General features: G+C 49.1%; 1 protein-coding gene across 1 annotated transcript in view; it reads left to right on the plus strand.

The window, feature by feature from the left end:
• Positions 1-27,883, plus strand: part of LOC130262917 (DNA-directed RNA polymerase II subunit RPB1-like) — an 85,628-nt gene that overhangs the window by 34,080 nt on the left and 23,665 nt on the right. The window contains 8 exon segments of the mRNA XM_056510423.1: positions 1,411-1,621; positions 6,538-6,747; positions 8,752-8,920; positions 12,158-12,252; positions 14,971-15,174; positions 19,269-19,491; positions 21,899-22,082; positions 25,574-25,745. Of these exon segments, the coding sequence (XP_056366398.1) occupies positions 1,411-1,621; positions 6,538-6,747; positions 8,752-8,920; positions 12,158-12,252; positions 14,971-15,174; positions 19,269-19,491; positions 21,899-22,082; positions 25,574-25,745 (1,468 nt within the window).

Raw genomic sequence — 27,883 nt, forward strand, 5'->3', positions numbered from 1 at the left:
GTGTCCCCTCAATTTCCCCAATGTCCCTGATACCCTCAGTGTCCCAGTGTCCCCAATGTGTCCCCACAGTGTCACCACTCCCTACAGCGCCGATTTCGACGGTGACGAGATGAACCTGCCTCATGTCCCAGTGTCCCCAATGTCCCTTCAATGTCCCCAGTGTGTCCCCCCAGTGTCACCACTCCCTACAGCGCCGATTTCGACGGTGACGAGATGAACCTGCCCCATGTCCCAATGTCCCCTCAGTGTCCCCAGTGTCCCTGATATCCCCAATGTCCCCGATGTGTCCCCACAGTGTCACCACTCCCTACAACGCTGATTTCGACGGCGACGAGATGAACCTGCCCCATGTCCCAATGTCCCCAATGTCCCTTCAATGTCCCCTCAGTGTCACCACTCCCTACAACGCCGATTTTGATGGTGATGAGATGAACCTGCACCAATGTCCTGTCCCCAATGTCCCCAATGTCCCCAGTGTGTCCCCCCAGTGTCACCACTCCCTACAGCGCCGATTTCGACGGTGACGAGATGAACCTGCCCCATGTCCCCAGTGTCCCCAATGTCCCCAATGTGTCCCCACAGTGTCACCACGCCCTACAACACCGATTTCGATGGTGACAAGATGAACCTGCCCCATGTCCCCAATGTCCCCAATGTCCCCAATGTCCCCAATGTCCCTGTATCCCCAATGTCCCAGTGTCCCCTCAGTGTCCCCAATGTCCCCAATGTCCCCTCAATGTCCCCACAGTGTCACCACTCCCTACAGCGCCGATTTTGACGGCGATGAGATGAACCTGCCCCATGTCCCCAATGTCCCCCCAATGTCCCTGATATCCTCAGTGTCCCCAGTGTCTCCAGTGTCTCAATGTCCCCAGTGTCCCCTCAATGTCCCAATGTCCCCACAGTGTCACCACGCCCTACAACGCCGATTTCGACGGTGACGAGATGAACCTGCCCCATGTCCCCAATGTCCCCTCAGTGTCCCCAGTGTCCCTGATATCCCCAATGTCCCCGATGTGTCCCCACAGTGTCACCACTCCCTACAACGCTGATTTCGACGGCGACAAGATGAACCTGCCCCATGTCCCAATGTCCCCAATGTCCCTTCAATGTCCCCCCAGTGTCACCACTCCCTACAACGCCGATTTCGACGGTGACGAGATGAACCTGCCCCGTGTCCCCAATGTCCCTTCAATGTCCCCACAGTGTCACCACTCCATACAGCGCCGATTTCGACGGTGACGAGATGAACCTGCCCCATGTCCCAGTGTCCCTGATATCCCCAATGTCCCAGTGTCCCCAATGTCCCTTCAATGTCCCCCCAGTGTCACCACTCCCTACAACGCCGATTTCGACGGTGACGAGATGAACCTGCCCCATGTCCCCAATGTCCCTGTTGTGTCCCCCCAGTGTCACCACTCCCTACAACGCCGATTTTGACGGTGACGAGATGAACCTGCACCTGCCGCAGTCGCTGGAGACGCGGGCCGAGATCCAGGAGCTGGCCATGGTGCCCAGGATGATCGTCACCCCCCAGAGCAACCGGCCCGTCATGGGCATCGTGCAGGACACGCTGACGGCCGTGCGCAAGTTCACCAAGAGGGACGTCTTCCTCGAGAGGGTGGGTCCTTGGGGGGTTCAGGGGGGTTTGGGGTGTTTTATGGTGATTTTTGGGGTGGTTTGAGGGGTTTTAGGGTGGGTGTTTGAGGGATTGAATTCAGGACACGCTGACGGCCGTGCACAAGTTCACCAAGAGGGACGTCTTCCTCAAGAGCGTCCGTTGGGGGTGGGGTTTGGGGGTGTTTGGGGTCGTTTAGGGTCGTTTTGGGGTTGGTTTGAGGTGTTTTTGGGGTTGGTTTGAGGGGTTGTAGGGCAGGTGTTTGAGGTAGGTTTAGTCCAGGACACGCTGACGGCCGTGCGCAAGTTCACCCAGAGGGACGTCTTCCTCCAGAGGGTGGGTGCTGAGGGGGATTCAGGGGGTTTTGGGGTTGTTTAGGATGGTTTTGGGGTGGTTTATGGTGATTTTGGGGTGGTTTGAGGTGAAATCAGGAGATTTGAGGGGTTTGGTTCAGGACACGCTGACGGCCGTGCGCAAGTTCACCAAGAGGGACGTCTTCCTCAAGAGGGTCCGTTTGGGGGGGATTTGGGGGGTTTTAGGGTGATTTGAGATCATTTGGGGTTAATTTGGAGTGATTTATGGTGGTTTTGGGGTTGGTTTGAGTTGTTTTTGGGGTGATTTGAGGGGTTTTAGGGCAGGTGTTTGAGGTGGGTTTAGTTCAGGACACGCTGACGGCCGTGCACAAGTTCACCAAGAGGGACGTCTTCCTCCAGAGGGTCAGTCCTGGGGAGAATTCAGGGGGATTTAGAGTTGTTTTGGGATGATTTGAGGGTTTTTTTGAGGTGATTTTTGGGATGATTTGAGGGGTTTTAGGGCAGGTGTTTGAGGGGTTGAATTCAGGACACGCTGACGGCCGTGCTCAGATTCACCAAGAGGGACGTCTTCCTCCAGAGGGTGGGTCCTGGGGGGGTGGTTTGGGGGTGTTTGGGGTTGTTTTGGGTCGTTTTGGGGTTGGTTTGAGGTGTTTTTGGGGTTGGTTTGAGTTGTTTTTGGGGTTGGTTTGAGGGGTTTTAGGGCAGGTGTTTGAGGTGGGTTGAGTTCAGGACACGCTGACGGCCGTGCTCAGATTCACCAAGAGGGACGTCTTCCTCCAGAGGATGGGTGCTGAGGGGGATTCAGGGGGTTTTGGGGTTGTTTAGGATGGTTTTGGGGTGGTTTATGGTGATTTTGGGGTGGTTTGAGGTGAAATCAGGAGATTTGAGGGGTTTAGTTCAGGACACGCTGACGGCCGTGCACAAGTTCACCAAGAGGGACGTCTTCCTCCAGAGGGTCTGTTTGGGGGGGATTCAGGGGGTTTTAGGGTGGTTTAAGATAATTTGGGGTTAATTTGGAGTGGTTTATGGTGTTTTTGGGGTTGGTTTGAGTTGTTTTTGGGGTGATCTGAGGGGTTTTAGGGCAGGTGTTTGAGGTGGGTTGAATTCAGGACACGCGGACGGCCGTGCGCAAGTTCACCAAGAGGGACGTCTTCCTCCAGAGGGTCAGTTTGGGCGAAATTTGGGGGATTTAGGGTCATTTTGGGGTGATTTAGGATGATTTTTGAGGTGATTTGAGGTCATTTGGGGTTGGTCTGAGGTGGTTTTCGGGTGATCTGGACAAGGTTTAGGAGGTGGTTTTAGGACACCGCGTGGAATTTCACTAAGAAACGTTTTCCTGCACAAAGTTGAGTTTTGGGGTGATTTAGGGTCATTTTGGGGTGATTTAGGGTCATTTTGGGGTGATTTAGGGTCATTTTGGGGTGATTTAGGGTCATTTTGGGGTGATTTGAGGGGTTTTAGGGCAGCTGTTTGAGGTGGGGTTGAGCTCAGGACACGCTCATGGTTGGGAAGATGCTCCAACCCCAGTGAAGGGGGTTTGGGACATTTTTGGGACATTTTTAGGAACATTTTTGGGACATTTTTAGGACATTTTGGGATCTCTATGGGATTATCTCAATCATTGACATTTTTGGGATTTTTTTTTGGGTGTCCCCAGGGCGAGGTGATGAACCTGCTGATGTTCCTGTCCATTTGGGATGTGGATTTTGGGATATTTTAGGACATTTTTAGGACACTTTAGGACATTTTGGGATCTCTATGGGGTTATCTCAATCATTGACATTTCTGGGCTGTTTTTGGGATTTTTTGGGTGTCCCCAGGGCGAGGTGATGAACCTGCTGATGTTCCTGTCCATTTGGGATGTGGATTTTGGGATATTTTAGGACATTTTTAGGACATTTTGGGATCTCTATGGGGTTATCTAAACTATTGACATTTTTGGGGTGTTTTTGGGATTTTTTTGGGTGTCCCCAGGGCGAGGTGATGAACCTGCTGATGTTCCTGTCCACCTGGGATGGGAATTTTGGGATATTTTAGGATATTTTGGGATCTCTATGGTATTATCTCTATCATTGACATTTCTGGGGTGTTTTTGGGATTTTTTTGGGTTCCTACAGGGCGAGGTGATGAACCTGCTGATGTTCCTGTCCACCTGGGATGGGGATTTTGGGATATTTTAGGACATTTTTAGGACATTTTTGTGACATTTTTGTGACATTTTGGGATCTCTATGGGATTATCTCAATCATTGACATTTTTGGGATTTTTTTGGGTGTCCCCAGGGCGAGGTGATGAACCTGCTGATGTTCCTGTCCACCTGGGATGGGAATTTTGGGGTGTTTTGGGACGTTTTGGGATTATCTCAATTATTGACATCTCTGGGGTGTTTTTGGGATTTTTTTGGGTTCCTACAGGGCGAGGTGATGAACCTGCTGATGTTCCTGCCCACCTGGGATGTGGATTTTGGGATATTTCAGGACATTTTTAGAACATTTTGGGATCTCTATGGGATTATCTCAATCATTGACATTTTTGGGATTTTTTTTGGGTTCCTACAGGGCGAGGTGATGAACCTGCTGATGTTCCTGTCCATTTGGGATGTGGATTTTGGGATATTTTAGGACATTTTAGGACATTTTGGGATCTCTATGGGATTATCTCAATCATTGACATTTTTGGAATTTTTTTTTGGGTGTCCCCAGGGCGAGGTGATGAACCTGCTGATGTTCCTGTCCACCTGGGATGGGAATTTTGGGGTGTTTTGGGACATTTTGGGATTATCTCAATCATTGACATTTCTGGGGTGTTTTTGGGATTTTTTTGGGTGTCCCCAGGGCGAGGTGATGAACCTGCTGATGTTCCTGTCCACCTGGGATGGGGATTTTGGGATATTTTAGGACATTTTAGGACATTTTGGGATCTCTATGGGATTATCTCTATCATTGACATTTCTGGGGTGTTTTTGGGATTTTTTTTGGGTTCCTACAGGGCGAGGTGATGAACCTGCTGATGTTCCTGTCCACCTGGGATGGGGATTTTGGGATATTTTAGGACATTTTTAGGACATTTTGGGATCTCTATGGGATTATCTCAATTATTGACATTTTTGGGATTTTTTTTTGGGTGTCCCCAGGGCGAGGTGATGAATCTGCTGATGTTCCTGTCCACCTGGGATGGGGATTTTGGGATATTTTAGGACATTTTAGGACATTTTGGGATCTCTATGGGATTATCTCAATCATTGACATTTTTGGGATTTTTTTGGGTGTCCCCAGGGCGAGGTGATGAACCTGCTGATGTTCCTGTCCATTTGGGATGTGGATTTTGGGATATTTTAGGACATTTTTAGGACACTTTAGGACATTTTGGGATCTCTATGGGATTATCTCAATCATTGACATTTTTGGGGTGTTTTTGGGATTTTTTTTTGGGTTCCTACAGGGCGAGGTGATGAACCTGCTGATGTTCCTGTCCATTTAGGATGGGAATTTTGGGATATTTTAGGACATTTTGGGATCTCTATGGGATTATCTCAATCATTGACATTTTTGGGATTTTTTTTTTGGGTGTCCCCAGGGCGAGGTGATAAACCTGCTGATGTTCCTGTCCACCTGGGATGGGGATTTTGGGATATTTTAGGACATTTTTAGGACATTTTTAGGACATTTTTGTGACATTTTGGGATCTCTATGGGATTATCTCAATTATTGACAATTTTGGGATTTTTTTTTGGGTGTCCCCAGGGCGAGGTGATGAACCTGCTGATGTTCCTGTCCATTTGGGATGGGAATTTTGGGATATTTTAGGACATTTTGGGATCTCTATGGGGTTATCTCAATCATTGACATTTTTGGGGTGTTTTTGGGATTTTTTTGGGTTCCTACAGGGCGAGGTGATGAACCTGCTGATGTTCCTGTCCATTTGGGATGTGGATTTTGGGATATTTTAGGACATTTTTAGGACATTTTGGGATCTCTATGGGATTATCTCAATCATTGACATTTTTGGGATTTTTTTTTGGGTGTCCCCAGGGCGAGGTGATGAACCTGCTGATGTTCCTGTCCACCTGGGATGTGGATTTTGGGATATTTTAGGACATTTTTAGGACATTTTTGTGACATTCTGGGATCTCTATGGGATTATCTCAATCATTGACATTTTTGGGATTTTTTTTGGGTGTCCGCAGGGCGAGGTGATGAACCTGCTGATGTTCCTGTCCATTTGGGATGGGAATTTTGGGATATTTTAGGACATTTTGGGATCTCTATGGGGTTATCTCAATCACTGACATTTTTGGGGTGTTTTTGGGATTTTTTTGGGTTCCTGCAGGGCGAGGTGATGAACCTGCTGATGTTCCTGTCCACCTGGGATGGGAATTTTGGGATATTTTAGGATATTTTGGGATCTCTATGGGATTATCTCAATCATTGACATTTTTGGGATTTTTTTTGGGTGTCCCCAGGGCGAGGTGATGAACCTGCTGATGTTCCTGTCCACCTGGGATGGGGATTTTGGGATATTTTAGGACATTTTTAGGACATTTTGGGATCTCTATGGGATTATCTCAATCATTGACATTTTTGGGATTTTTTTGGGTGTCCCCAGGGCGAGGTGATGAACCTGCTGATGTTCCTCTCCACCTGGGATGGCAAGGTGCCCCAACCTGCCATCCTGAAGCCCAGGCCCCTCTGGACAGGGAAACAAATCTTCTCCCTGATCATCCCCGGGCACATCAACTGCATCCGCACGCACAGCACGCACCCCGACGACGAGGACAGCGGCCCCTACAAGCACATCTCCCCTGGGGACACCAAGGTGGGGCTGGGGGGTCTGGGTGGGGTCTGGGGGGGGTTTGAGGGGGTCTCAGGGGGGTTTGGGGTGATCTGAGGGGGTTTGAGAAGATTAGGGGTGATCTGAGGGGGGTTTGGGTGGGGATTGAGGGGGTTTGAGAGGGTTTGAAATGCTCTCAGGGGGTTTGGGTGGGGATTGAGGGGGTTTGGGTGGGATCTGAGGGGGTTTGAGGGGGTTTGGGTGGGGATTGAGGGGGTTTGGGGTGATCTGAGGGGGATTTGGGGTGGTTTTTGATGGGATCTGAGAGGGTTTGAGGGGGTTTTGGGTGGTCTCAGGGGGGTTTGGGGGGGGGTTTGAAGTGGTCTCAGGGGGTTTAGTTGGGGTTTGAGGGAGTTTGGGGTGATCTGAGGGGGGTTTGGGGTGGGGTCTGAGGAGTTTGGGGGGGTTTGGGTGGGATATATGAGGGGTTTGAGGGGGTTTTGGGTGGGATATGAGGGGGTTTGGGTGGGATCTGAGGGGGTTTGAGGGGGTTTGGGGTGATCTGAGGGGGGTTTGGGGTGGTCTCAGAGGGTTTGGGTGGGATCTGATGGGGTTTGGGGTGGTTTTTGATGGGATCTGAGAGGGTTTGAGGGGGTTTTGGGTGGTCTCAGGGGGTTTGGGTGGGGATTGAGGGGGTTTGGGGTGATCTGGGTGGGTTTGAGGTGGTTTTGGGTGGTCTCAGGGGGGTTTGAGGTGGTTTTGGGTGGTCTCAGGGGGTTTGGGTGGGATGTGATGGGGTTTTGGGATGGTTTGTGGGGGTTTTGGGTGGTCTCAGGGGGTTTAGTTGGGGTTTGAGGTGGTCTCAGGGGGGTCTGAGGTGGTTTTGGGTGATCTGGGTGGGTTTGGGGATGGTCTTAGGGGGGTTTGGGTGGGGTTTGAGGGGTTTTGGGTTGGTTTGAGGGGGTTTGAAGTGGGATCTAAGGGGGTTTGGGGGCGTTTAAGGAGGTTAGGGGTGATCTGAGGGGGGTTTGGGGTGGGGTCTGAGGGGTTTGGGGGGGTCTTGGGTGATCTCAGGGGGTTTTGGGTGGGATCTGATGGGGTTTGGGGTGGTTTGAGGGGTTTTGGAGTGGTCTGAGGGGAGTTTGGGATGGTTTTGGGTGGTCTCAGGGGGGTTTGGGTGGGATCTGAGGGGTTTGGGGTGTTCTCAGGGGGGTTTGGGGATGGTCTCAGGTGGTTCTGGGATGGTTTGAGGTGGTTTTGGTGGGATCTGAGGGAGCTTGGCTGTCTCCCTGGTGACACTGTGTGTCTCCTGGTGACACTGTGTGTCTCCTGTTGACACTGTGTGCCTCCTGGTGACACTGTGTGTCTCCCTGGTGACACTGTGTGTCTCCTGGTGACACTGTGTGTTTCCTGGTGACACTGTGTGCCTCCTGGTGACACTGTGTGTTTCCCTGTTGACACTGTGTGTCTCCTGGTGACACTGTGTGTCTCCTGGTGACACTGGGTGTCTCTCTGGTGACACTGGCTGTCTCCTGGTGACACTGTGTGTTTCCTGGTGACACTGTGTGCCTCCTGGTGACATTGTGTGTCTCTCTGGTGACACTGGGTGTGTCTCCTGTTGACACTGGGTGTCTCCTGGTGACACTGTGTGTCTCCTGGTGACACTGGGTGTCTCCTGGTTGACATTGTGTGTCTCCCTGTTGACACTGTGTGTTTCCTGGTGACACTGGCTGTGTCTCTGGTGACACTGAGTGCCTCCTGGTGACATTGTGTGTCTCCTGGTGACACTGGCTGTCTCCTGTTGACACTGTGTATTTCCCTGTTGACACTGGGTGTGTCTCCTGGTGACACTGGCTGTGTCCTGTTGACATTGTGTGTCTCTGGTGACACTGTTTGTCTCTCTGGTGACACTGGCTGTCTCCTGGTGACACTGTGTGTCTCTCTGGTGACACTGTGTGTCTCTGGTGATATTTTGTGTCTCTCTGGTGACATTTTGTGTGTCCCTGTTGACATTTGGTGTCTCCTGTCTCTGTCCCCGCCTGTCCCCAGGTGATCGTGGAGAACGGGGAGCTGATCATGGGCATCCTGTGCAAGAAGTCTCTGGGGACCTCGGCGGGGTCGCTGGTGCACATCTCGTACCTGGAGATGGGCCACGACACCACGCGCCTGTTCTACAGCAACATCCAGACTGTCATCAACAACTGGCTGCTGATCGAGGGTGGGGGTCCTGGGGGGGCTGGGACCCCCCTGGCGTCACCTGCTGGGGGTTGTGTCACCTTGTGTCACAGCTTGGTGGAGCTCTGGGATTTTGGACTTTTTTTTTGAGGTTCTGATGGTTCTTGGACTCATTTTTTGGGGGGCTGGGACCCCTCTGGTGTCACCTTTTGGGGTTTGGTCACCTTGTGTCCCAGCTTGGTGGAGCTCTGGGGGTTTAGGACTTTTTTTTGAGGTTCTGGTGGTTTTTGGAACCATTTTTTGGGGGATTTGGAATTTTTTTGGTGTCACCTTTGGGGGTTTAGTCACCTTGTGTCCCAGCTTGGTGCAGCTCTGGGGGTTTAGACCCTGATCTTGAGGTCCTGGTGGTTCTTGGATCCCATTTTTTTGGGGATCTTGAGGACCTGGGAATTTTTTGGGGGTTTGGTCACTTGGGGACCATTTTGGGTCCAGCTTGGTGGAGCTCTGGAGTTTTGGAACTTTTTTTTGAGGTCCTGGTGGTCCCTGGACTCATTTTTTAGGGAATTTTGGGATCTGGGATGGTCCATGGGGCTCTTTGACCTTTTTTTTTGAGGTTCTGGTGGTTCTTGGACTCATTTTTTGGGGGTCTTGAGGACCTGGGAATTTTTTTGGTGTCACCTTTGGGGGTTTGGTCACCTTGTGTCCCAGCTTGGTGGAGCTCTGGGGGTTTAGGACCCTGATCTTGAGGTCCTGGTGGTTCTTGGAACCATTTTTTGGGGAATTTGGACCCCTCTGGGTGTCACCATTTGGGGTTTGGTCACTTGGGGACCTTTTTGGCTCCCAGCTTGGTGAAGCTCTGGGATTTTTTGACCTTTTTTTTGAGGTTCTGGTGGTTCTTGATCTCATTTTTTTGGGGAATTTGGAATCTTTTTGGTGTCACCTTTTGGGGTTTGGTCACCTTGTGTCCCAGCTTGGTGCAGCTCTGGGGGTTTAGGACTTTTTTTTTTGAGGTTCTGGTGGTTCTTGGACCCATTTTTTGTGGGGCTGGGACCCCTCTGGGTGTCACCTTTGGGGGTTGTGTCACTTGGGGACATTTTTGGGTCCCAGCTTGGTGGAGCTTTGGGGGTTTAGGACCCTGATCTTGAGGTCCTGGTGGTTCTTGGATCCCATTTTTTTGGGGATCTTGAGGACCTGGGAATTTTTTGGGGGTTTGGTCACTTGGGGACCTTCCCAGTTCCCAGCTTGGTGCAGCTCTGGGGGTTTTGGATCTTGTTTCTGAGGTCCTGGTGGTCCCTGGACTCATTTTTTAGGGAATTTTGGGATCTGGGATGGTCCATGGGGCTCTTTGACCTTTTTTTTGAGGTCCTGGTTGTCCTTTGACTCATTTTTTGGGGAATTTTGGGATCTGGGAATTTTTTTGGTGTCACCTTTGGGGGTTTGGTCACTTGGGGACCATTTTGGGTCCAGCTTGGTGGAGCTCTGGGGTTTTGGAACTTTTTTTTGAGGTCCTGGTGGTTCTTGGACCCATTTTTTGGGGAATTTTGGGACCTGGGACCCCTCTGGGTGTCACCTGGTGGGGGTTGTGTCACCTTGTGTCACAGCTTGGTGGAGCTCTGGGATTTTGGACTTTTTTTTTTGAGGTCCTGGTGGTCCCTGGACTCATTTTTTGGGGGTCTTGAGGACCTGGGAATTTTTTTGGTGTCACCTTTTGGGGTTGTGTCACCTTGTGTCCCAGCTTGTGGAGCTCTGGGGGTTTAGGATCTTGTGTCTGAGGTCCTGGTTGTCCTTGGACACATTTTTTGGGGAATTTTGGGATCTGGGATGGTCCATGGGGCTCTTTGACCTTTTTTTTTTGAGGTTCTGGTGGTTCTTGGACTCATTTTTTGGGGGATTTTGGGACTTGGGACCCCTCTGGGTGTCACCTTTTGGGGTTTGGTCACCTTGGCTCCCAGCTTGGTGCAGCTCTGGGGCTCTTTGACCTTTTTTTTGAGGTTCTGGTGGTTCTTATACTTATATTTTGGGGAATTTTGAGGTCCTTGGAATTTTTTTTTGTGTCACCTTTTGGGGTTTGGTCACCTTGTGTCCCAGCTTGGTGCAGCTCTGGGGATTTTGGACTTTTTTTTTGAGGTTCTGGTGGTCCTTGGACCCATTTTTTGGGGGGCTGGGACCCCTCTGGGAGTCACCTGGTGGGGGTTGTGTCACTTGGGGACATTTTTGGGTCCCAGCTTGGTGGAGCTCTGGGGGTTTAGACCCTGATCTTGAGGTCCTGGTGGTTCTTGGATCCCATTTTTTTGGGGATCTTGAGGACCTGGGAATTTTTTGGGGGTTTGGTCACTTGGGGACCATTTTGGGTCCAGCTTGGTGGAGCTCTGGAGTTTTGGAACTTTTTTTTGAGGTCCTGGTGGTTTTTGGACACATTTTTTGGAGAATTTTGGGACCTGGAAATTTTTTTTGGTGTCACCTTTGGGGGTTTGGTCACCTTGGCTCCCAGCTTGGTGCAGCTCTGGGGCTCTTTGACCTTTTTTTTTGAGGTTCTGGTGGTCCTTGGACCCATTTTTTGGGGAATTTTGGGACCTGGGACCCCTCTGGGTGTCACCTGCTGGGGGTTGTGTCACCTTGTGTCCCAGCTTGGTGGAGCTCTGGGGCTCTTTGACATTTTTTTTTGAGGTTCTGGTGGTTCTTGGACTCATTTTTTGGGGAATTTTGAGGTCCTGGGAATTTTTTTTGGTGTCACCTTTGGGGGTTTGGTCACCTTGTGTCCCAGCTTGTGGAGCTCTGGGGGTTTAGACCCTGATCTTGAGGTCCTGGTGGTTCTTGGATCCCATTTTTTTGGGGATCTTGAGGACCTGGGAATTTTTTGGGGGTTTGGTCACTTGGGGACCTTTTTGGGTCCAGCTTGGTGGAGCTCTGGAGTTTTGGAACTTTTTTTTGAGGTCCTGGTGGTTCTTGGAACCATTTTTTGGGGAATTTTGGGGCCTGGGAATTTTTTTGGTGTCACCTTTGGGGGTTTGGTCACTTGGGGACCTTTTTGGGTGACACTTTTATATCCTTGGGGGTTCTTATGTCCCAAAAATATCTTGGGGTTCCCTCAGACCCTTTTTTGGGGACAGAGAATTCCCAAAAATTTTGGTCATTGAGGCCCCACCCCCATTTTTCCCCCTTATTATCCCAAAATTTGACCAGAACATGACCCAGGATTAATTTTTGGGGGGTCAGGGGTGGGATTGGAGGTGACCCCGAATTTGGGGGATCCCCCCCTGAACCCCAAATGTCCCCTCAGGTCACACCATTGGCATTGGGGACTCCATTGCTGATGCCAAAACCTACCAGGACATCCAGAACACCATCAAGAAAGCCAAGCAGGATGTCATTGAGGTGGGAATTTGGGATTTTGGGTGAGAATTTGGGATTTTGGGTGAGAATTTGGGGTTTTGGGTGAGAATTTGGGATTTTGGGTGAGAATTTGGGGTTTTGGGGATTTTTTGAATGAGAATTTGGGATTTTGGGGTTTTTGGGTGAGAATTTGGGATTTTGGGGGTTTTTTTGGGTGAGAATTTGGGGGGTTTTGGGGTTTTTTGGGGTGAGAATTTGGGATTTTGGGGATTTTTGGGTGAGAATTTGGGATTTTGGGGTGGGAATTTGGGATTTTGGGGGTTTTTTGAATGAGAATTTGGGATTTTGGGGTTTTTTGGGTGAGAATTTGGGATCTTGGGTGAGAATTTGGGATCTTGGGTGAGAATTTGGGATTTTGAATGAGAATTTGGGATTTTGGGGTTTTTTTGAATGAGAATTTGGGATTTTGGGTGAGAATTTGGGATTTTGGGTTTTTTGGGTGAGAATTTGGGATTTTGGGGTTTTTTTGGGTGAGAATTTGGGATTTTGGGGTTTTTTGGGTGAGAATTTGGGATTTTGGGGAGTCCTTGGAATTGTGGGGTACACAATCATTTTTTTGGGACACCCCCAGCTTGGGATCTTGGGGATTTTTCGGTGAGAATTTGAGATTTTGGGGATTTCTGCAGTTTTTGGAGATCTTGGGGTTCCTTCAAGGGGAGATTTTGGGGTGTCCTCTGCACATTTTTGGGGGTTTTGGGGATTATCTCAGTGGGTTTGGGGCAGTTCCTGAATTATCTCAGTGACTTTTAGGTGGATCCTGAAGGATCTCAGAGGGTTTGATGCAGTTTCTGAATTATCTCAGTGAGTTTTAGGTGGATCCTGAATTATCTCAGAGGGTTTGATATAGTTCCTGAATTATTTAAGTGAGTTTGATGCAGTTCCTGAATTATTTAGGTGACTTAGATGGATCCTGAATTATCTCAGTGAGTTTTAGGTGGATCCAGAGGGTTTGATGCAGTTCCTGAATTATTTAAGTGAGTTTGATGAAGTTCATGAAGTATTTCAGAGAGTTTTTGGCAGTTTCTTGGAGGATCTCAGGGGTTTTGGGGCAGTTCCTGAATTATCTCAGTGACTTTTAGGTGGATCCTGAATTATCTCAGCAGGTTTGATGTAGTTCCTGAATTATTTAAGTGGGTTTGGGGCAGTTCCTGAATTATTTGAATGAGTTTTAGGTGGATCCTGAATTATTTCAGTGAGTTTGGGGCAGTTCCTGAATTATTTCAGTGAGTTTTAGGTGGATCCTGAATTATCTCAGAGGGTTTGATGCAGTTCCTGAATTATATCAGAGGGTTTGAGGTGGATCCTTCAGAATCTCAGTGACTTTTAGGTGGATCCTGAATTATCTCAGAGGGTTTGATGCAGTTCATGAATTATCTCAGTGAGTTTGATGCAGTTCCTGAATTATTTCAGTGAGTTTGATGCAATTCCTGAATTATTTAAGTGGATTTGGGGCAGTTCCTGAATTATTTGAGTGAGTTTTAGGTGGATCCTGAATGATATCAGTGAGTTTGGGGCAGTTCCTGAATTATTTCAGTGATTTTGATGCAGTTCCTGAATTATCTCAGTGACTTTTAGGAGGATCCTGAAGGATCTCAGAGGGTTTGGGGCAGTTCCTGAATTATTTAACTGGGTTTTAGGTGGATCCTGAATTATCTCAGTGAGTTTTAGGTGGATCCTGAATTATTTCAGCAGGTTTGATGCAGTTCCTGAATTATTTGAGTGAGTTTTAGGTGGATCCTGGAGGATCTCAGTGACTTTTAGGTGGATCCTGAATTATTTCAGTGAGTTTGATGTAGTTCCTGAATTATTTGAGTGAGTTTTAGGTGGATCCTGAATTATCTCAGCAGGTTTGATGCAGTTCCTGAATTATCTCAAGTGACTTTTAGGTGGATCCTGAATTATTTAAGTGGGTTTGGGGCAGTTCCTGAATTATTTCAGTGATTTTGATGCAGTTCCTGAATTATCTCAAGTGAGTTTTAGGTGGATCCTGAATTATCTCAGTGACTTTTAGGTGTATCCTGGATTATTTAAGTGGATTTGATGCAGTTCCTGAATTATTTGAGTGACTTTTAGGTGTATCCTGAATTATTTAAGTGGGTTTGGGGCAGTTCCTGAATTATCTCAGTGACTTTTAGGTGGATCCTGAATTATCTCAGTGACTTTTAGGTGGATCCTGAATTATTTCAGTGAGTTTGGTGCAGTTCCTGAATTATTTCAGTGAGTTTTAGGTGGATCCTGAATTATCTCAGCAGATTAGATGCAGTTCCTGAATTATTTGAGTGACTTTTAGGTGGATCCTGAAGGATCTCAGAGGGTTTGGGGCAGTTCCTGAATTATTTCAGTGATTTTGATGCAGTCCCTGAATTATCTCAGTGACTTTTAGGTGGATCCTGAATTATTTCAGTGAGTTTGGTGCAGTTCCTGAATTATCTCAGTGAGTTTTAGGTGGATCCTGAATTATCTCAAGTGACTTTTAGGTGGATCCTGAATTATCTCAGTGACTTTTAGGTGGATCCTGAATTATCTCAGTGACTTTTAGGTGGATCCTGAATTATTTCAGTGAGTTTGATGCACTTCCTGAATTATTTCAGTGATTTTGATGCCGCACCTCTGTAATTTTTTAATTTTTTTTCCCTTCTCAGCCCCTTTTACCCCCCAGCTCATTCAGAGTCACCCCCTGACCCTTTCTGTGCTGTTCAGGTGATAGAGAAGGCTCACAACAACGAGCTGGAGCCCACCCCAGGCAACACCCTGAGACAAACCTTCGAGAACCAGGTGAACAGGATCCTGAACGACGCCCGCGACAAGACGGGATCCTCGGCCCAGAAATCCCTCTCCGAGTACAACAACTTCAAATCCATGGTGGTCTCGGGGGCCAAGGGCTCCAAGATCAACATCTCCCAGGTTTGGAGGGGTTGCTGACAAGTTTGGGGATTTTTTGGGGTTTTTTTGGGGTTTTTTTGGGGTTTTTTTGGGGTTTTTTTTGGGGGTTTTTTTGAGGGATTTTTTGGAATTTTTGGGATTTTTTTTTTTTATTTTTAATTTTTGGATTTTGGGATTTTTTTTTTTTTTTGGGGTTTTTTGGGATTTTTTGGGATTTTTTTGGGGATTTCTTGGGATTTTTTGGGGGATTTTTTTGGGGTTTTTTTGGGATTTTTTTGGGATTTTTTGGGTTTTTTTCAGGATTTTTTTGGGATTTTTTTCAGGATTTTTTTGGGATTTTTTTTTGGGATTTTTTGGGGTAGTTTTTTGGGAATTTTTTTAGAGGTACTTGAGGTGATTTTGGGTACCGGGAGGTCCCAAGATCAACATCTCCCAGGTTTGGAGGGGTTGTTGATAAGTTTGGGGATTTTTTTGATTTTTTTGGGATTTTTTTGGGGTTTTTTTTGGGGTTTTTTTGGGATTTTTTGCGATTTTTTGCGGGATTTTTTGGGGGATTTTTTTGGGATTTTTTTGGGGATTTTTTTTGGATTTTTTGGGATTTTTTTGGGGATTTTTTGGGGATTTTTTTGGGATTTTTTGGGGTAGTTTTTTGGGAATTTTTTTAGAGGTACTTGAGGTGGTTTTGGGCAGCAGAAGGTCCAAGATCAACATCTCCCAGGTTTGGGAGGAGTTGCTGATAAGTTTGGGGATTTTTTTGGTTTTTTTTGGGGTTTTTTTTGGGATATTTTTGGGATTTTTTTGGGATTTTTTGGCGTTTTTTTGGGAATTTTTTTTTCTTATTTTTTGGGATTTTTTTTTTTATTTTTTGGGATTTTTTTTGGGATTTTTTTGGGATATTTTTGGAAATTTTCGGGGGTTTTTTTGGGGATTTTTTTGGGATTTTTCGGGATTTTTTTGGGATTTTTTGGGGTAGTTTTTTGGGAATTTTTTTAGAGGTTCTTGAGGTGGTTTTGGGCACCAGTAGGTCCAAGATCAACATCTCCCAGGTTTGGAGGGGTTGCTGACAAGTTTGGGGATTTTTTGGGATTTTTTTGGGATTTTTTTGGGATTTTTTTGGGGTTTTTTTGGGGTTTGGGATTTTTGGGGATTTTTGGGATTTTTTTTTTTTTTATTTTTTTTGGGGATTTTGGGGATTTTTTGGGGATTTTTTGGAATTTTTTTGGGGATATTTTTTCTTATTTTTGGGGATTTTTTTTTTATTTTTTGGGGATTTTGGATTTTTTTTGTATTTTTTTGGGGATTTTTGGGGATTTTTTTGGGATTTTTTGGGGATTTTTTGGGATTTTTGGTTTTTTGAGATTCGCGTTTTGGGGATTTTTGGGGATTTTTTTTTAAATTTTTTTTGGGATTTTTAGGGATTTTTTTAAAATTTTTTTTGGGATTTTTAGGGATTTTTTTGGGATTTTTCTGGGATTTTTTCAGGATTTTTTTGGGATTTTTGGGGGGATTTTTTTGGAATTTTTTTGATTTTTTTTTGGGGATTTTTGGGATTTGGGGATTTTTTTGGGATTTTTTTAGAGGTTCTTAAGGTGGTTTTGGGTACTGGGAGGTCCCAAGATCAACATCTCCCAGGTTTGGAGGGGTTTCTGTCAAGTTTGGGGATTTTTTGGGGATTTTTTTGGAGGTTTTTTTGGGATTTTTTTGGGGAGTTTTTTGGGATTTTTTGGGGTTTTTTGGGGATTTTTTGGGGTTTTTTGGCCTTTTTTTGGGAATTTTTTTTCTTATTTTTTTGGGATTTTTTTTTTGGATTTTTTTTTATTTTTTGGGATTTTTTTGGGATTTTTTTGGGTTTTTTGGGGGGATTTTTTTGGGATTTTTTTAGAGATACTTGAGGTGGTTTTGGGCAGCAGAAGGTCCAAGATCAACATCTCCCAGGTTTGGAGGGGTTGCTGACAAGTTTGGGGATTTTTTGGGATTTTTTTGGGATTTTTTGGGGATTTTTTGGGGATTTTTTGGGGTTTTTTTGGGGGTTTTTTGGGTTTTTTTGGGATTTTTTTGGGGGAGGATTTTTGGGTTTTTTGGGGTTTTTTTTTTTTTGGGTTTTTTTTGAGATTTTTTGGGGGATTTTTTTGGGAATTTTTTAGAGGTACTTGAGGTGATTTTTGGGCAGCAGAAGGTCCAAAATCAGCATCTCCCAGGTTTGGGAGGAGTCTCTGTCAAGTTTGGGGATTTTTTGGGATTTTTTCGGGATTTTTTTTTATTTTTTGGATTTTTTTTGGGATTTTATGGAGGTTTTTTGGGGATTTTTTGGAGGTTTTTTTGGGATTTTCTTGGGATTTTTTTGGAGATTTTCAGGGGGTTTTGGGATTTTTTGGGGATTTTTCTGGGATTTTTTGGGGTAGTTTTTTGGGAATTTTTTTAGAGGTTCTTGAGGTGATTTTGGGTGCTGGGAGGTCCCAAGATCAACATCTCCCAGGTTTGGGAGGAGTTTCTGTCAAGTTTGGGGATTTTTTGGGATTTTTTTGGGTTTTTTGGGGATTTTTTGGGATTTTTTTTTGGATTTTTTTTTTGATTTTTGGGATTTTTTGGGGATTTTTTAGGGATGTTTTTGGGATTTTTTTTTGGGATTTTTGGGATTTTTTTGGGATTTTTCAGGGATTTTTTTGGGGGTTTTGGGATTTTTATTTTTTTATTTTTTTATTTTTTTTATTTTTTTTTTTAAATTTTTTTGAGGTTCTTAAGTTGGTTTTGGGCACCAGCAGGTCCAAGATCAACATTTCCCAGGTTTGGGGGCTCCATGTGGGGTTTGGGGCAGTTCCTGAAGGATCTCAGTAAGTTTTAGATGGATCCTGAATAATCTCAGTAATTTTTATATGGATCCTGAATAATCTGATTAAGTTTTGGGTGGATCCTGAATGATCTCAGTCATTTTTAGGCAGTTCCTGAAGCATTTCAGTGAGTTTTAGGTACATCCTGAATCATCTCAGTAATTTTAGATGGATCCTGAATGATCTCAGTAAGTTTTAAATGCATCATGAATGATCTCAGTGAGTTTTAGGTGGATCCTGAATAATCTCAATGGGTTTGGGGCAGTTTCTGAATTATCTCAGTAATTTTTAGACAATTCCTGAATGATCTCAGTGAGTTTTAGATTGATCCTGAATGACCTCAGTGAATTTTAGGTACATCCTGAAGCATCTCAGTGAGTTTTAGGTACATCCTGAATGATCTCAGTGAGTTTTAGGTGGATCCTGAATTATCTCAGTAATTTTTAGGTGGATCCTGAAGCATCTCAATGGGTTTGGGTCAGTTCCTGAATGATCTCAGTGAGTTTGGGGCAGTTCCTGAATGGTCTCAGTAATTTTTAGACAATTCCGAATGATCTTAGTAAGTTTTAGATGGATCCTGAATAATCTCAGTCATTTTTAGGTGGATCCTGAATGATCTCAGTAATTTCTAGATGGATCCTGAATGATTTCAGTAATTTTTAGGCAGATCCTGAATGACCTCAGTAATTTTTAGGCAGATCCTGAATGACCTCAGGAAGTTTTAGGTACATCCTGAAGCATCTCAGTGAGTTTTAGGTGGATCCTGAATTATCTCAGTAATTTTTAGCTGGATCCTGAATATTCTCAGTAATTTTTAGCTGGATCCTGAATGATCTCAGTCAATTTTAGGTGGATCCTGAAGCATCTCAGTGAGTTTGGGGCAGTTCCTGAATGATCTCAGTAATTTTTAGGCAGTCCCTGAAGTATCTCAGTGAGTTTTACGTGGATCCTGAAGTATCTCGGTAATTTTTAGGCAGTTCCTGAATGATCTCAGTAAGTTTTAGGTACATCCTGAAGCACCTCAGTGAGTTTTAGGTGGATCCTGAATAATCTCAGTAATTTTTAGACAGTTCCTTAATGATCTCAGTAATTTTAGGTGGATCCTGAATTATTTCAGTAAGTTTTAAATGCATCTTGAATAATCTCAGTAATTTTTAGCTGGATCCTGAATGACCTCAGTAAATTTTAGGCAGTTCCTGAATCACCTCAGTCATTTCCCAGCGCTCCCCTGTGGATTTTTATTCCCCCTGCCCCTCTGTGACTCACCCCCAGCCTGTTTTTCCCCAGGTGATTGCCGTGGTGGGGCAGCAGAACGTGGAGGGGAAGCGGATCCCGTTCGGCTTCAAGCACCGGACGCTGCCGCACTTCATCAAGGACGACTACGGCCCCGAGAGCCGCGGCTTCGTGGAGAACTCGTACCTGGCGGGGCTGACGCCCACAGAGTTCTTCTTCCACGCCATGGGCGGGCGCGAGGGGCTGATCGACACGGCTGTGAAAACGGCTGAGACTGGTTAGTGACAGGATCAAACCCAAATCCTGCCCAAATCCTGCCCAAAATCATGATATGGAGACCCCAGATCGTCCCCTGGTGTCTCATTGAGACTGGTTAGTGACAGGATCAAACCCAAATCCTGCCCAAAATCCTGAAATGGGGACACCAAACCCTGCCCAGGGTCCCCAGATTGTCCCCTGGTGTCTCATCGACACGGCCGTCAAAACGGCTGAGACTGGTTAGTGCCCGAAACCTGCCCAAATCCTGCCCAAATCCTGCCCAAAATCCTGGCCTGATAGCACCAGGGTCCCCAAATTGTCCCCTGGTGTCTCATCGACACGGCCGTCAAAACGGCTGAGACTGGTTAGTGACAGGATCAAACCCAAATCCTGCCCAAAATCCTGCCCAAATCCTGAAATGGGGACACCAAATCCTGCCCAAATCCTGCCCAAAATCCTGCCCAAAATCATGATACGGAGACCCCAAATTCTCCCCTGGTGTCTCATCGACACGGCCGTGAAAACGGCTGAGACTGGTTAGTCTGAATCCTGCCCAAATCCTGCCCAAATCCTGCCCAAATCCTGCCCATGTAGCACCAGGGTCCCCAAATTCTCCCCTGGTGTCTCATTGACACGGCCGTGAAAACGGCTGAGACTGGTTAGTGCCCAAATCCTGCCCAAATCCTGCCCAAAACCTGCCCAAATCCTGCCCAAAATCATGATATGGAGACCCCAGATTGTCCCCTGGTGTCTCATTGAGACTGGTTAGTGACAGGATCAAACCCAAATCCTGCCCAAATCCCACCCAGGGTCCCCAGATTCTCCCCTGCTGTCTCATTCACACAGCTGTGAAAACTGCTGAGACTGGTTAGTGACTGAATTCTGCCCAAATCCCGCCCCAAACCTGCCCAGGGTCCCCAAATTCTCCTCTGGTGTCTCAGGGACACGGCTGTCAAAACTGCTGAGACTGGTTAGTGACGGGATCAAACCCAAATCCTGCCCAAAATCCTGAAATGGGGACACCAAACCCTGCCCAGGTAGCACCAGGGTCCCCAAATTCTCCCTGGTGTCTCATGGACACGGCTGTGAAAACAGCTGAGACTGGTTAGTGGGACAGAATTCTGCCCAAATCCTGCCCAAAATCCTGATATGGGGACCCCAGACCCTCCCCAGACACCTCCTGGGGATCTCCTGGAGACCCCAAAACCTCTCCAGATGTCTCCAGGATCCCCAGATCCCTCCTGGAGACCCCCAAACTCTCCTTGGGGCTCCCAAACCCTCCCCAGCCACCCCCTGGGGATCTCCTGGAGACCCCCAAACTCTCCTTGGGGCTCCCAAAGCCCCCCCAGACACCCACTGGAGGTCCCCAAAATCTGCCTAGATCCTTCTTGGAGACCCCAAAACCTCTCCAGATGTCTCCAGGATCCTCAGATCCCTCCTGGAGACCCCCAAACCCTCCTTGGGGCTCCCAAAGCCCCCCCAGACACCCCCTGAGGATCTCCTGGAGACCCCCAAACCCTCCTTGGGGCTCCCAAAACCCCCCCAGACACCCCCTGGGGATCTCCTAGAGACCCCAAACCCTCCTTGGGGCTCCCCAGACACCCCCTGGCGGTCCCCAAAACCTGCCTAGACCCTTCTTGGAGACCCCAAAACCTCTCCAGATGTCTCCAGGATCCCCAGATCCCTCCTGGAGACCCCCAAACCCTCCTTGGGGCTCCCAAAGCCCCCCCAGACACCCCCTGGGGATCTCCTAGAGACCCCAAACCCTCCTTGGGGCTCCCAAAGCCCCCCCAGACACCCCCTGGGGATCTCCTGGAGACCCCCAAACCCTCCTTGGGGCTCCCCAGACACCCCCTGGAGGTCCCCAAAATCTGCCTAGACCCTTTTTGGAGACCCCAAACCCTCTCCAGATGTCTCCAGGATCCCCAGATCCCTCCTGGAGACCCCCAAACCCTCCTTGGGGCTCCCAAACCTTCCCCAGATGCCTCCAGGATCCCCAAATCCTCCCCAGACACCTCCAGAGGACCTTCAGGGATCCCAACCCTTCCACAGATCCCTCCTGGAGACCCCCAAACCCTCCTTGGGGCTCCCCAGACACCCCCTGGAGGTCCCCAAAACCTGCCTAGACCCTTCTTGGAGACCCCAAACCCTCTCCAGATGTCTCCAGGATCCTCAGATCCCTCCTGGAGACCCCCAGACCCTCCCCAGCCACCTCCTGGGGATCTCCTGGAGACCCCCAGACCCTCCTTGGGGCTCCCAAACCTTCCCCAGACACCCCCTGGGGATCTCCTGGAGACCCCAAAACCCTCCCTGGGGGTTCCACCTCCCCCCCAGATCCCTCCTGGACACCCCAAAACCCTCCCTGGGGGTCCCACCTCCCCCCCAGAGCCCTCCTGGGGCCCCCCTGACCCCCCAGCTCCCCCCAGGGTACATCCAGCGGCGCCTGATCAAGTCGATGGAGTCGGTGATGGTCAAGTACGACGCCACGGTCAGGAACTCCATCAACCAGGTGGTGCAGCTGCGCTACGGCGAGGACGGGCTGGCGGGGGAGAGCGTGGAGTTCCAGAACCTGGCAACCCTGAAACCCTCCAACAAGGCCTTCGAGAAAAAGTGAGGGGCTGGGGATACTGGGGACACTGGGGATACTGGGGATACTGGGGATACTGGGGATACTGGGGACACTGGGAGAGCGTGGAGTTCCAGAACCTGGCAACCCTGAAACCCTCCAACAAGGCCTTCGAGAAAAAGTGAGGGGCTGGGGATACTGGGGATACTGGGGATAATGGGGGGATACTGGGGACATGATGGGGATACTGGGGAATCACACTGGGAGCAGTGGGGAATCACACTGGGGATAATGGGAGAGCATGGAGTTCCAGAACCTGGCAACACTGAAACCATCCAACAAGGCCTTCGAGAAAAAGTGAGGGGCTGGGGATACTGGGGGGATACTGGGGATAATGGGAGAGTGAGGGGTTATAGAGCCTGGCTACACTGAAACCCTCCAACAAGGCCTTCGAGAAAAAGTGAGGAACTGGGGATACTGGGGATACTGGGGAATCACACTGGGAGCACTGGGAGAGCGTGGAGTTCCAGAACCTGGCAACCCTGAAACCCTCCAACAAGGCCTTCGAGAAAAAGTGAGGGGCTGGGGATACTGGGGATACTGGGGGGATACTGGGGATAATGGGAGAGTGAGGGGTTATAGAGCCTGGCCACACTGAAACCCTCCAACAAGGCCTTCGAGAAAAAGTGAGGGGCACTGGGGACACTGGGGACACTGGGGATACTGGGGAATCACACTGGGAGCACTGGGGACACACTGGGGATAATGGGAGAGCGTGGAGTTCCAGAACCTGGCAACCCTGAAACCCTCCAACAAGGCCTTCGAGAAAAAGTGAGGGGCTGGGGATACTGGGGGGATACTGGGGATACTGGGAGAGTGAGGGGTTATAGAGCCTGGCAACACTGAAACCCTCCAACAAGGCCTTTGAGAAAAAGTGAGGGACTGGGGATACTGGGGATACTGGGGGGATACTGGGAGAGCAAGAAGTTCCAGAACCTGGCAACCCTGAAACCCTCCAACAAGGCCTTCGAGAAAAAGTGAGGGGCTGGGGATACTGGGGGGATACTGGGGATACTGGGGATAATGGGAGAGTGAGGGGTTATAGAGCCTGGCTACACTGAAACCCTCCAACAAGGCCTTCGAGAAAAAGTGAGGGGCTGGGGATACTGGGGACACTGGGGGATACTGGGGGGACACTGGGGATAATGGGAGAGCGTGGAGTTCCAGAACCTGGCAACCCTCAAACCATCCAACAAGGCCTTTGAGAAAAAGTGAGGGGTGATGGGGATACTGGGGAGATACTGGGGATACTGGGGATACTGGGGAGATACTGGGGATAGTGGGGATAATGGGAGAGCGTGGAGTTCCAAAACCTGGCAACCCTGAAACCCTCCAAAAAGGCCTTCGAGAAAAAGTGAGGGGCTGGGGATACTGGGGACACTGGGGATAATGGGGGGATACTGGGAGAGCGTGGAGTTCCAGAACCTGGCAAATCTCAAACCATCCAACAAGGCCTTCGAGAAAAAGTGAGGGGTGATGGGGACACTGGGGATACTGGGGGATACTGGGGGGATACTGGGGACATGATGGGGATACTGGGGAATCACACTGGGAGCACTGGGAGAGCGTGGAGTTCCAGAACCTGGCAACCCTGAAACCATCCAACAAGGCCTTTGAGAAAAAGTGAGGGGTGATGGGGACACTGGGGGATACTGGGGATACTGGGGATAATGGGAGAGCGTGGAGTTCCAGAACCAGACAACCCTCAAACCATCAAACAAGGCCTTCGAGAAAAAGTGAGGGGCTGGGGATACTGGGGGATACTGGGGATACTGGGGATACTGGGGAATCACACTGGGAGCACTGGGAGAGTGTGGAGTTCCAGAACCTGGCAACCCTGAAACCCTCCAACAAGGCCTTTGAGAAAAAGTGAGGGGCTGGGGATACTGGGGACACTGGGGATAATGGGGGGATACTGGGGACATGATGGGGATACTGGGGAATCACACTGGGAGCAGTGGGGAATCACACTGGGGATAATGGGAGAGCGTGGAGTTCCAGAACCTGGCCACCCTGAAACCCTCCAACAAGGCCTTCGAGAAAAAGTGAGGGGCTGGGGATACTGGGGATACTGGGGGATACTGGGGAGATACTGGGGAATCACACTGGGGACACACTGGGGATAATGGGAGAGTGTGGAGTTCCAGAACCTGGCAACCCTGAAACCCTCCAACAAGGCCTTTGAGAAAAAGTGAGGGGCTGGGGATACTGGGGATACTGGGGGATACTGGGGAATCACACTGGGAGCACTGGGAGAGCGTGGAGTTCCAGAACCTGGCCACCCTCAAACCCTCCAACAAGGCCTTCGAGAAAAAGTGAGGGGCTGGGGATACTGGGGATACTGGGGATACTGGGGGACACTGGGGATACTGGGGAATCACACTGGGAGCACTGGGAGAGCTTGGAGTTCCAGAACCTGGCAACACTGAAACCCTCCAACAAGGCCTTCGAGAAAAAGTGAGGGGCTGGGGATACTGGGGATACTGGGGATACTGGGGGGACACTGGGGATAATGGGAGAGCGTGGAGTTCCAGAACCTGGCAACCCTCAAACCATCCAACAAGGCCTTTGAGAAAAAGTGAGGAACTGAGGACACTGGGGACATGATGGGGACATGATGGGGATACTGGGGAAACACACTGGGGACACTGGGAGAGTGAGGGCTTATAGAGCCTGGCCACCCTCAAACCCTCCAACAAGGCCTTCGAGAAAAAGTGAGGGGTGATGGGGATACTGAGAATACACCCTGGGGACACTGGTGACAGGGTGGGGACATGGAGCTGTCCCTGGCCATCCCTGAGTGTCCCTGACCTGTCCCTGAGTATCCCTGGCTGTCCCTTACCTGTCCCTCAGTGTCCCTGGCTGTCCCTCAGTATCCCTGACCTGTCCCCAACCTGTCCCTGACCTGTCCCTGACCTGTCCCTGACCTGTCCCTGACCTGTCCCTGGCCATCCCTGAGTGTCCCTGAGTGTCCCTGAGTGTCCCTGAGTGTCCCTGACCTGTCCCTAACCTGTCCCTAACCTGTCCCTGGCTGTCCCTGAGTGTCCCTGGCTGTCCCTGAGTGTCCCTGACCTGTCCCTGAGTATTCCTGGCTGTCCCTGAGTGTCCCTGGCTGTCCCTGAGTATCCCTGGCTGTCCCTTACCTGTCCCTGAGTATCCCTGGCTGTCCCCCAGTGTCCCTGACCTGTCCCTGGCTGTCCCTGGCAGTCCCTGGCCATCCCTGACCTGTCCCTGGCTGTCCCTGAGTGTCCCCCTGAGTGTCCCTGACCTGTCCCTGAGTATTCCTGCCTGTCCCTGACCTGTCCCTGACTGTCCCTGCCTGTCCCTGACTGTCCCTGGCTGTCCCTGACTGACCTGTCCCTGGCTGTCCCTGACTGTCCCTGACCTGTCCCTGGCCATCCCCAACCTGTCCCTGGCTGTCCCCCAGTGTCCCTGCCTGTCCCTGACCTGTCCCCAACCCGCGCCGTGCCCCCAGGTTCAAGTTCGACTACACCAACGAGCGCGCGCTGCGCCGCACGCTGCAGGAGGAGCTGGTCAAGGACATCCTGTCCAACGCCCACATCCAGAACGAGCTGGAGCGCGAGTTCGAGCGCATGCGCGAGGACAGGGAGGTGCTCAGGGTCATCTTCCCCACGGGGGACAGCAAGGTCAGCATCCCAAAAACCACCCCAAACACCCCAAAAAACACCCCAAACACACCAATATCCGACCTGGATACCCCAAAATCCAACTGAGATATCCCAAAATACAACTGAGATATCCCAAAATACAAACAAGATATCCCAAATTGCTCCTTTTGGGGTGCTCAGGGTCATCTTCCCCACGGGGGACAGCAAGGTCAGCCCGAAAACACCCCAAAAACCACCCCAGACATCCCTGGGACACCCCAAAATCCGATCTGGATACCCCAAAATCCGATCTAGATACCCCAAAATCCAACCTGGATACCCCAAATTCCGACCAAGCTATCCCAAATTCCGACCGAGATATCCCAAATTCCTCCTTTTGGGGTGCTCAGGGTCATCTTCCCCACGGGAGACAGCAAGGTCAGCCCCAAACCCGTCCCAGGAACCCCTGGGACACCCCAAAATCTGATCTGGATACCCCAAAATCCAACCGAGACATCATAATGTCCAACTGAGATATCCCAGATTGCTCCTTTTTGGGGTTCTTTCCCCGTTTTTTGGGGTCCCAGGTGGTGCTCCCCTGTAACCTGCCCCCATTTTTGGGGTTCTTTCCCCGTTTTTTGGGGTCCCAGGTGGTGCTCCCCTGACTCTGACCCCATTTTTGGGGTTCTTACCCATTTTTTGGGGTTCTTTCCCCGTTTTTGGGGTCCCAGGTGGTGCTCCCCTGTAACCTGCCCCCATTTTTGGGGTTTTTTCCCTGTTTTTTTGGGGTCCCAGGTGGTGCTCCCCTGGCTCTTTCCCCAATTTTGGTTTTTTTTTCCCCATTTCTGACCCCTGTACCCCCATTTTTGGTTTTTTTTCCCCATTTCTGACCCCTGTACCCCCATTTTTTGGGGTTCTTTCCCCATTTTTGGTTTTTTTTCCCCATTTCTGACCCCTGTATCCTGTTTTTTGGGGTTCTTTCCCCATTTTTTGGGGTCCCAGGTGGTGCTCCCCTGTAACCTGCCCCCATTTTTTGGGGTTCTTTCCCCGTTTTTGGGGTCCCAGGTGGTGCTCCCCTGTAACCTGCCCCCATTTTTGGGGTTCTTACCCATTTTTGGGGTTCTTTCCCCGTTTTTGGGGTCCCAGGTGGTGCTCCCCTGACTCTGCCCCCATTTTTGGGGTTCTTACCCATTTTTTGGGGTTCTTTCCCCATTTTTGGGTCCCCAGGTGGTGCTCCCCTGACTCTGCCCCCATTTTTGGGGTTCTTACCCATTTTTTGGGGTTCTTTACCCGTTTTTGGGGTCCCAGGTGGTGCTCCCCTGGCTCTTTCCCCAATTTTGGGTTTTTTTCCCCATTTCTGACCCCTGTACCCCCATTTTTTTGGGTTCTTTCCCCATTTTTGGAGTTCTGTACCCCATTTCTGACCCCTGTACCCCCATTTTTTGTTTTTTTTTTTCCCATTTCTGACCCCTGTACCCCCATTTTTGGGGTCCCAGGTGGTGCTCCCCTGTAACCTGCCCCCATTTTTTGGGGTTCTTTCCCCATTTTTGGTTTTTTTTTTCCCCATTTCTGACCCCTGTATCCTGTTTTTTGGGGTTCTTTCCCCATTTTTTGGGGTCCCAGGTGGTGCTCCCCTGGCTATTTCCCCAATTTTGGGTTTTTTTCCCCATTTCTGACCCCTGTACCCCATTTCTGACCCCTGTACCCCCATTTTTTGGTTATTTTTTCCCCATTTCTGACCCCTGTACCCCCATTTTTTGGTTATTTTTTCCCCATTTCTGACCCCTGTACCCCCATTTTTGGGTTTTTTTTCCCCATTTCTGACCCCTGTACCCCCATTTTTTGGTTTTTTTTCCCCATTTCTGACCCCTGTACCCCGTTTTTTTGGGGTCCCAGGTGGTGCTCCCCTGTAACCTGCCCCCATTTTTTGGGGTTCTTTCCCCGTTTTTGGGGTCCCAGGTGGTGCTCCCCTGACTCTGCCCCCATTTTTGGGGTTCTTACCCATTTTTTGGGGTTCTTTCCCTGTTTTTTTGGGGTCCCAGGTGGTGCTCCCCTGTAACCTGCCCCCATTTTTGGGGTTCTTACCCATTTTTTGGGGTTCTTTCCCCGTTTTTTGGTTTTTTTTCCCCATTTCTGACCCCTGTACCCCATTTCTGACCCCTGTACCCCCATTTTTT

This window comes from Oenanthe melanoleuca, chromosome 25 (genome assembly GCF_029582105.1).
Source record: "Oenanthe melanoleuca isolate GR-GAL-2019-014 chromosome 25, OMel1.0, whole genome shotgun sequence".
NCBI classification, from domain to species: domain Eukaryota; kingdom Metazoa; phylum Chordata; class Aves; order Passeriformes; family Muscicapidae; genus Oenanthe; species Oenanthe melanoleuca.